General features: G+C 36.5%; 1 protein-coding gene across 1 annotated transcript in view; it reads left to right on the top strand.

Moving 5' to 3' along the window:
• The window catches only part of IRAK4 (interleukin-1 receptor-associated kinase 4), a 13,297-nt gene that overhangs the window by 1,224 nt on the left and 1,657 nt on the right, over nucleotides 1-10,416 (top strand). Inside the window, exons 2-9 of the mRNA XM_009327602.1 lie at nucleotides 35-180; nucleotides 550-747; nucleotides 1,558-1,718; nucleotides 2,415-2,479; nucleotides 2,786-2,900; nucleotides 4,987-5,096; nucleotides 7,616-7,799; nucleotides 8,728-8,790. Of these exons, the coding sequence (XP_009325877.1) occupies nucleotides 35-180; nucleotides 550-747; nucleotides 1,558-1,718; nucleotides 2,415-2,479; nucleotides 2,786-2,900; nucleotides 4,987-5,096; nucleotides 7,616-7,799; nucleotides 8,728-8,790 (1,042 nt within the window). The remainder of the gene's footprint in view (nucleotides 1-34; nucleotides 181-549; nucleotides 748-1,557; nucleotides 1,719-2,414; nucleotides 2,480-2,785; nucleotides 2,901-4,986; nucleotides 5,097-7,615; nucleotides 7,800-8,727; nucleotides 8,791-10,416) is intronic.

The following is a 10,416-nucleotide window of genomic DNA, read 5'->3' as shown; positions in this document are numbered from 1 at the left end:
TTTTTTTAATTTTGGCCTTAATTTTTTTTTTAAGGAGATTTGAGGCATTTGTGCAAATGGGAAAGAGCCCCACGTGTGAATTACTTTATGACTGGGGAACGACAAACTGTACAGTTGGTGATCTTGTGGATCTGCTGATTAGGAATCAATTTCTAGCACCAGCAAGCCTTTTGCTTCCAGGTAACTGTTTCTCTTGTACATTTTGTACTGTGTTCTCAGTTTTCTAAGATACTAAAGAGATATTTTAGTATCTTATTTTCTAAGATACTAAAGAGTAAAGATACATTAACTTGAAAATCAGAAAGGATTAGGTCAAAATAACCAAAAGTTAATATATTTTCCATTTTCCATTATTTGTAATAACAGTCTAAATAAGAGTTTCGAGTTTAAATAAGAGTCCTGCAGCTTACACATGGTGGCAGAATATAACCTTTTCATGACGCTTACGTGTCATGTATTTACTAATATTATAAATACTGGCATTAATGTTACTTGTTTTTTCTGATTCTGATTTTAGAAAAGTTAACACTTTCTAAATTCCATTTTCAGAAGCTGTAAGGATGGCACAAGAAGTTACATTACCTCTTTCTTCACAGGAAACCTTGCCTATACATGAGAAACAACTGCCTATACAGGAAAAAGGAGCGGCATTTGTAAAGCCTGCTTTAACTCAGAGTACTGAGAAGCAACATTCAGCTCCTCCCTACTTAAGTCAAGAAAATAGCAGCTCACAGTCTAGTGACACAGGTGGGCACTTCGTTTGGTAGAATTAAGTACAATCTTTTTTGATGATCTGTCCTTCACCTTGTGTGAAATAAATCATAGGAGTGCATTAATGACTATATTCCTATCATTGTGCATCTGTGGGAAATGGCATCTTGCTTTTGCTTTTGTTCTGTGTGTTTGTGAATTTAGCTTGGATAATGAGATGTCTGAGTATGAGATGCACCTTGCCAATAAGGCGGCTACTGTGATGGAAAACTTGACCGTTAATTAAATAGCAGTTTATTTTGTGCTACACATAATCCTGTTGCCCTTTTTCAATACTGATTTTGTAGACTGTTTAGCATCTCACATTTTAAAGCTGGATTTTTCATGTCAGAAATGACTAAGAATGTTGGAGAAAAGATGACCAAAGAAAACATTCTAGGAAAGTATATGGTTAGTCCCTTCCTAAAGGTCCACTTTTGGGTTGCTGCCAGAAACATGATGTGATCTAGATATATTTTTACATCTGACGCAGTGTGGCTCTCTCTGATCTGCTGCACATTTAACTTCTATTACCTGTATTACAAGTATTAACAAAAAATAAAATCAGAAGGCTGCTACAGTGCTAGTTGTGAAGAAAATTATGCATAGCTAATTATATATATTTATCTGCATTTCATTTTTATTTTCCTGGTATCTTCATCACAAAGCTGGAAGTAGGGCTCCACTATGTCAGAATTTGCATGGTAGCAAGTTTTTGGTTTAATAGAACTGAAGCAGAGAATCTATTCAATACACCTGTTCTAAAGTGAAAACATAGTTGTGCTAAATGGCAAATATGTCTTCCAGATTTCCATAATTTTTGGTTTCATGACTTGGAAAGTATTACAAATAATTTTGATGCACGACCAGAATCAGCTGGAGGTAATAAACTCGGAGAAGGTGGCTTTGGCATTGTGTTCAAAGGCTACATCAATGGCAGAAATGTGGCTGTCAAGAAGCTCATTGCTGTGAGTTGTCCTGGACATTTTTCTTTTTAATGACTGTGTACTTTATACTATAGACTTTTTATCTGTGGAAGGTGTTGAATGATACACTTCAAAAAGTGTCACCATGTTAAACATTAGTTGGGCTGAGAACCTTATCCTGTAGTCCCATGAGTGGTGTGAGTTGGCACAGTCACCAGAGATGAAGTCTTGCCCTTTCTGTAGCTCTCCTTTGAGTGGCTCAGCCAAGTTGGAATAGCAGAGTGCTCCCACAGTTCCCCTCCCTCCTGTGCACACAAGAAGTGGCAGAAGGGAAGGGGTGCTGGGGACGTTTTCCTTTGAGAATCAGATGAATGATTCACAAGCTAAATAGGTATTGCCACAGAATTTTAGTCTTCATAACCAATGGTTTGTGTGAATAACTCATTACAAAATTAATAAGTGCTATTAGTGGGTAAATGCAGTGAAATAAAGTGGGTAAGTTGGTGACTGTGCTGAAACTGCATCCATTTGTCCAATAATATTGTGTTCCAAGGAATTAAAAATCATGTTCTGATACTTTATTTTTGAGTTGAGCAAAAAAAAATATTGTAAACAGTTAAGTAGTTGTTACATGTAACTAATCTAAAGAAGGGCTTACAATTCTGATTTTTTTTTTTTAATGAACAACTGCATTTTAATATGGCCAGTGATACTAACGTCAAATACTTCCTTTTGTAGATGGTTGATGTTAGTGTTCAGGACTTGAAACAGCAATTTGATCAGGAAATAAAAATGATGGCAAAGTGAGTACAGTGTTATACAATGTCATTATAGCCTTTTATGGGAATCTTAAGTTGGCGGATAACACATTAGCTAGTGTGATCCCTTATTTTTGTCTTTCTAGCATAACAACGATTTTCATGTTAAGTGAGAATGTTTCATATACAACATGACTGCATTTTGTTCGTTTTAAGGCACCGCTGCAGAAACCTGGCTATGTGCAGTAGGGCTGAAACAAGTAATTGGGGATCAAGTTCCCTCTGCCTTGTATTTTCCTCAAATGTTGGGAGTCTTTCAGAGCATATGTGCATAGAATTTTTTTGCTATAGGTGTCAGCATGAGAATCTAGTAGAATTACTTGGTTTCTCAAGTGATGGTGCTCAGCCATGTCTGGTGTACGAATACATGCCCAACGGTTCATTGCTTGACAGACTTGCTTGTCTGGTAAGTACAATCTTTTCTAGCTTCCTGTTGTCTTACTTAGCTGAAGTATAGATAGCTATGAAATACCTTTGAAACAGTACTGAACTGTAATGGGCAAACGATGTATTACTACTTACTTCTGTGTTCTAGAAGACAAATATGATAACAAGTATTCTTCCAATAACGTTTTATACAAATGTTTTAGACTCATTAAAGTCAAAGCAGGCTGACAATACAGTGTCATGTACTAGTACCTGAAGTAGCGCAGGAGCTTGGGCTTGCTATGCCTGTGTGGAGCGGAGCAGAGGGTGCTGCAGTATTGTTCCCGGTTCTGACATTGGCATGTTCACTGCTAGTTCTTGAGATTCTGTGCTGTGAAACTGCCCTTTGTTCATTGCCCTTGTGATAGTGGTTATAACACAGTGTTCATAGTCTGCGTATCTTTCTGAAGTGCCTAAATAAATGGGAAGAACATTTTTTTTTTTACTTAGTATTTTGTGTAAATACAATGCTTTCTTCTGATTTAATCAAATGACGTATCTTCTAGCCTTGGCCTTGAATAAATAGTAAGTTGCTTTGTTTTTGGTGAGGCAACTCTGTATATGAAGGACAGTTGCTTGTTAGAGTGATACCAACAGTAAGCCAGACTTAACCTAGTAGATGAGTGACCATGTTAGTTTGTTGAAGGAGTTAAAAAATCTGCTTTGTACTAAGCAAATGCAGCTTCTGAGGTTGTAATCTGGTGAACATTTTAAACTGGTGCTACTTTAACCCCCCATGCCCCCAGACCTAAAAGACATTGGTTTGCTTTTTTTCTGCACTGATCTTCCTGTTACACTGGCTCAAGCATTTAGTAGTTGGAGAAAAAGCTGGGTTAGGGAACTGATTAGACTGAAGAAATACTCAGTGAAAAAAATCTTTAACTTTCACCTGGAGATGTTTCCTCTGCAAGGCTGCACAAATACTTCTGCCCCAACAGGAAAGAACTGGTGGTAGGATGAGAATGAGTAGCAGTGGTTAGGAAAAGGTCTGGTTATGTTTGGTAGCACTGCTGTCTCAGGTTGGTTTGGTTGATTTGCTTGCACACACTTATACACTTGCAACTTCTAAATTTTTTTTTTTTAAACTGAATCAGTGCAGAAGAGAGACGTAAGTTTTACTTAAGGCAGTGCAAGTTTATCTGTAGAAATGAGCAGTGCTTGACAAGGATGTATACGAAGATGTTCATCCATGTAACTTTGGCCATTATCATCAAGTGAGCTTAAAAGATTGGTGGTAATTGAAAGCTAAAGTAGAAATAACTGAGGCCTTTACAAGGAAGAGACACACTTATGATATAAATCGTAAAGAATCTAAATCAGAATCTATAAATCAGAAAGAATCTTCTTCTGATAAAGTCGAATAGGTGAGGAATGTGCATACTGAATGTGTGTTCTTGCCAATAACTTCATTTTGTGACTTCACTGGATATGTTTGAGGCACGGACTCTTGCTTATGTCATCTTGTCTGGGCTTTGAGGAGCAGGCGAGGGAGCTGGTAGAATGATGATGAGATACTCTAATCTTCCCTTGGTCACTGACAAGATTAAGAAGTGGTTTTGAAATATAGGTGTCCTTATTTCTAAGGTCTAGTTAGTAACATGAATTGAGCTAAACTCTTGAGAAGTGGTAAATCCAAAAAACTGGAAGATTGACTTCTCATTGTTAGTAAAAACTGTTGATTGCTTTGAATGATTTGCTTTGGATTAAAAGGCTCTGGTATCGGTGCCGCTACAAAGTGGAAGATGCAGCAGATAGAGGTAGTTCTTTGCAGTGCAGCTGGCCTTGTAGGGTCAGAGTCGAATATTATCAAGAACACTTTTTGCAATGGGTGAATTAATCTAAGGCAAAATACAGGGGAAAGAACTGAATGTGACAAATGCATGTGTTTCTGCCCAAGTAAATTAAGAAATGTATGCTATTAGTCTTTTTAATGATTTACTTGAAAACCACAAAATATAGCAAGGAATCGGTTTTGGATTGTGGGGTTTTTGTATGTTTTGTTTTATGTGAGCATATATATATTAGATTTTCACCTTTCTACTTGCCTTTCTCCCTTCTTATTCAAGGATGACACTCCACCAATTAATTGGAATACAAGATGTAAAATTGTTCAAGGTACAGCAAATGGCATCAACTTTTTGCATGAAAATAACCATATTCACAGAGATATTAAGAGGTAAAAGCTGCTGACTGTCGCTGGCTGCATTTTCCCTTTTTCCTTTTTTTATTTTTTTTTCCTCTTTTCTTTTTCTTATTCCCCCTGTTAAAGTCATTTTAGAGAGAACAAGCCGCAAGAAGCATTACTTCGGTCAAGGGCACGATCTTTTCTGCATGTGACATCCATCACCATAATCTTGTCTGTGCCACAAGGACATGACCAGTACAGACTTCTAAAGATAATTATAAGGCTATTGTAATCTGTTACTATCAAATAGTTGAGTGCTGCGAGGACATCTAGAAGTTCTGTTCTTTCACAACTGCTGCTAATGAAAAAGCTGCTGTTAGAGAACATAATGACTTTTAAATGGGGAATTTTTCAGATGAAAACCCACCTTTTTTTTTTTTCTTTTTCCTAGAACACTTCTTTAGAGTGTGACCTTTGATTTACTGCTATTTATTCTGAAGACAGTAAAATTACTTCAGTTAGGTTTATGAAGTTCAGGGTTCTTCAAGGATAACGTATGTTCACTTGTTTGTCACACCAGAAATTTTTCCAGGGATATCAGAGCTCATAAAAGGTGGGGGGGTTGTTGTAGGGTTTGGGTTTTTTTTTGTTTTTTTTCCCCTTCCTTGCTACAGGTTGTTGTGTTGGTTTTTTTTTTAATACCACAGCAGTCCAAATCTTTGAAGAAAAGCCCCAGATGCCTTATTCCTTCTGTAGGTTAAGAAGGAGCAACTGATTGATTGGGTGTCATGGATGAATGTTTCAATAGCTTTTTGGCTTCTGGCAACTCTGCTAAATGTAGGCCTCTTTGCTTTGGTGACCTTCCAGCTTGTGAGGAACAAGGTTTTGCTTCAGCTGCCTCATAAAATGCGCTTGCTGCTTTGACAATTTATGTTTCTTCTTTCTTCCCTGCTTAAGCCTCTGTGAATGACTGGAAGGGACGCGTTTTTTACCTTATGCTACTCTACCCTTCTAACCGCTGTGAGTTGATCATATTACAGGATTGGGTTTTGGTTTGTTTTGTTTTTTCTTTTGTTTGGATTCCATTTTGCAACCTCTTGCACTTGCAGTGTGAATAGTTCAATAAATTTGGTTGGTGTTATTAATAGTGCTGCCACTCCCAGGTAAAACTTAGATGAAGAGACATCTAAGAAGGGTTTACTTCAGTCTTCATTTTGCTGTGACGTGTGGAGACAATTCATAACCACACAGGCACTAGAACAGCTTCTCCATAGGCTAGAGGGGACATGATTGAATGGGTGTTCTTAGATTTGTCCATAGTTTTTTGGCTAGGTTATGCCCAGGAAATAGTTTATTTACCTCTTTCAGATTGGCAGTTGCAGTACCTTGTTGTGCCCTTTGTGGTGCATCAAAAAAGTGACCACTCTTTGGGCTTGACTCAAGTTGATAAGAAGCTCAGATTTATGAAGTTGTGATCCTGTTCTTCCTTCTTTTAGAAGTTGAGCTTTAAATACAAAACCAGTTGGTGGATGGCACTTTGACTAGTGTTTGGCCTTTTGCAGTGGTCTTATTTAACACTGTTTACAGCAGTTCTAATACCAAGTGATCTGTTGTAACTTACAGCTGTGTCAATTTTGTTGAGAAGGTTTGTTGAACAAGAAGGGGAAGTTAGAAATGTAAGTTTCTAGTAAATGTTACATCTTGTATCTGGCTATGTGGTTTTCTTATGGTTCCATTAAGGGAGTCAGAAAATGAGGAGGATTACAGAAATGCTAAGTATTTTAAAATGGTTCCAAGTGCTACAAGTTTAAAAAACAGCAGAAGACTTACGCTGTAACTCATCCCACTGAGTATTTTATTAAAACATTAAGGTCTTTTAGATCAGCTTCGTTCTTCAGGGTTTTTTTAAGGGAAGTAAAAGCTGGAGATCAAGTGGAAACATTATTCCAGCATTAATAAGCTTTCTGTTTCTCTTCCAGGAGAAGAATAAGAGTATTAGTATTCATTTGGCATGTGAATTTGTAATGGTTGACATAGTATTAGATAACAGGTATAAAAACCTGCTTTTGTTAGTTCTGAGTACAGATTTAGACAGTTAAGAATTGTACTGTGATCCAGTACCAGTTGATCAGAGCTAAGTATTCTCTATTATCCTTCTTAAAGAAAGAGTATTCAGATCCAAAACATGGGTGTAATATAATTGGTCTCTTACAAAAAACTTTTGTATTTGTAGGATTTGGGGGTAGGGGGGTGTTTGGTTTTTTCCTTGGGTTTTTTTGGTTTGTTGGGTTTTTTTGTTTGTTCAATTCATGCATGCACAAGAAAAAATGTGGATGGATCCTGGCAGCCAGTTCTTGATTTATTTAGAGCAATTCATTTTTAAATCGAGCAATTTCCAACAAAACTGACTCTCACATTTTTTGTTATATGAATAACGAATAAACATCTTAGATTTCAAGAATCAGTAAAAGTAGGAGTATGCATTTGGTTATTAAAGAGTTATTAGTCTGTTATAAAACCCAATTACTGTACTGATTTGGAAAATTCTCTTTTTTTCCTCCCTCCCCCAGTGCAAATATCTTATTAACTGATACATATATGCCCAAAATTTCTGACTTTGGACTTGCAAGAGCATCTGTAACATTCACACAAACAATCATGACTGAAAAAATTGTTGGAACAGCAGCCTATATGGCGCCTGAAGCTCTGCGAGGAGAGATAACACCGAAATCTGATATCTTCAGTTTTGGGGTAGTAAGTAGAATGTAGAAGCATATATATATACACACACACACACTCTCTCTCTCTATATATATATAAAAGTATATGACTTTTTTTGTAAATGACAAAAGCATACAAAATCAAGAATATCTGAAATTAAATAACCCACTCTGATCTGTCATTTCTGCTTTTCCCAATAGGTGTGCTTTTAAGATAGTGTTTCTAAACTTTGATTGGTTTAAAATCATTTGAATATGTGGATTAAAACATTGAATTTGCTAATGGTTACAATAATTATGTTAAAATGTAAATTTGCATGTGAAAGACCAGAGTAAAATAACATTCCAAGTTCTAGCTAAATGTAGTTTGAAGTAATGTGGAACATTGTTTCTTCTTGCATAGTATTGCCCAAAAATGTACATCAGGCTGGAAAAAAAGATTTTTTTTAAAGAAAATGTTCCTAAATTAAGTGTGTTTTACTATTTTTAAGCACCAAAAGTATGCTGTCCATGTGGGAATTGCCTTAAAGCAGAGTACAAAAAAAGACATGAGCTTAATATTTGGGAGAATAATGAATCCATTCTGAATAGATCCAAGACCCTAATTGCTATTGACCCCTTCCTTCATGGCATTTAGTTTCGTGGGGAGGCAGGCCAGATACTGTTTCTGAATACTTTGGAAATCCTTCCATCTTGCTTTGAAGCAACACAACGTAGGGTGAGGAAAAACGTGCGTTGAAATTCATAAACCCCACTGCTAATAACAGTTAATGAAAATAAAGGTAGGAACAACGGCAACAACAATCGATTGTATCGATTTGCGATCTTTGGACAAATAGAGATCCTGTGAGCATTTGTTTGAAAGACTTGGGGTCATGCTCCTTTTTGCAAATGGTATATATGTGCTAAGGATTATTCTATGCTTCATTTTCTCCTCTGATTTTTTTTTTTTCTCCTCCTAGGTCTTACTAGAAATAATAACGGGTCTTCCTCCAGTAGATGAAAACCGGGAGCCGCAGTTGCTGGTACGTTCCTTTTGCTTTCTCCTCCCCTCCCGCAGCTTCAGGATCACTTTATATCAAATCATAGTCAATTAACAGGTTCTGAGACAATCACATTAGTCACCAAAATATGTAGTTATGAAAACAGCTCTTGTGTCAATGTTTGTCTTAGAGGTGAGGCTGAAACTTTTATCTCTTGGCTGGTAGAAGATCGTTCAGTCCCCAAGGTCATCTCCTTCTGATCTGATACTAAAATTCTCTTTGTTTTGGTACTGCTTCTTACTGTAATACCATTATGCTTTATCAGCATACTCCTGTTATACCCAGATACCCTAATAGTTGCTCATTCACCAGAACATTTTAAACTATTCATCTCAGTTGTTTCTTTATGGTTCTTTATACTTCTTACCATTCCTGTATCAATTTTCATCCTCTTCAACTTTACTAATAATTTGCAAATGCCTTGTGTTTTTAACCTTAGGGAAGTTTGGAATGTAAGGGCTTTTTTGCAGGGTGAGGGGTGGGTTGAATTTTGTTTTCTTTTTTACTATTCAGTGAGTAATTCAGTCTACTAATGAGGAAACTAATGTCTCAGAGTTCACTCTCTTGAATTAAAAATCTTACAAGGATGTTCTTAATGTAGCCTTTCATTTAGCTTAAAATTAAATTCTGAACTACTTAATCCAAGGTTTTCCTAGAATTTTTTTTGCATAAAGACTTACTTATTTACGAAGTATGAAATAGCATTGACGTTTGGATTGGTTTTGTTCCATACTGTTTGATAGCAGATCGCTTTCTTCACAGCTTTAGGAATACCTGTGTACTATTGGTAGAATTTTTTCCCTCTAAGCTGTATCTTCTGGAGTGGTATAATACTTAGCCTATTGAGCTCTGTAAGGACCTTGGAGAACTCAGTCCCTGTCAAATTGAATGTTGAGGTGTTGGGGGTTTTTTGAAGCAGGCTTTTTCAGAGATAGGATCTAAAAAGGAATATAAAGTGTGATTTGACTGGTACAGCTTATCTTTCTAATGTACTTTTGGGAGCATAAAGAGAATGGTCAGTGCAAGATAATGTGGCATCCTTAGCTTTGAAAATTTTGGGGTAGTTGAATGTTAGTCAGCAATTTCAGACTGACCCATAGAGGAAGGCAGAAGATCTGCCTCTACTCACTGACTTTTCTTACTTCATTTACCATGCTGACTTGTCCGAGGTGTTCCTCAAACGGTATTTGTCATTACAGATAAGGCATTTCAAGTGTGTTGGAGCTGGAGAGCTTTGGACTAAACCAGTCAGATTTAAAAATTTATTTCAGGCTAGAAGTTTCCTTTAGAATAGTTAGAGCAGCCACTGAGGCTGGTGACAGAAGGCATTAGTTTACAGAAAGAGGCTTTATAAAGTTGACAAAAAAGAAATGATTCACACTTAAGCTTGCATATTTGTGGCTTATTAACTTTATGTTGATCATGCTTCTCTTAAAAAAAGAGACAATAAGTATTAAGAAACTGAGTCTTGAACTGGGAGAAAGTTAAAGCTGTATGATGCAGCTTAAAGAAAATTGCTTTATAATTCTGTGTTAACTCAATTAGAAATAATTTATAATAAAAGTATATAGTGCACTTATAGTCTTATAGGCTGTTTCGGCAGGTATT

The sequence above is a fragment of the Pygoscelis adeliae genome, unplaced genomic scaffold (genome assembly GCF_000699105.1).
Source record: "Pygoscelis adeliae isolate BGI_AS28 unplaced genomic scaffold, ASM69910v1 Scaffold113, whole genome shotgun sequence".
Lineage (NCBI taxonomy): Eukaryota > Metazoa > Chordata > Aves > Sphenisciformes > Spheniscidae > Pygoscelis > Pygoscelis adeliae.
This window is presented reverse-complemented; position numbering and strand designations above follow the sequence as displayed.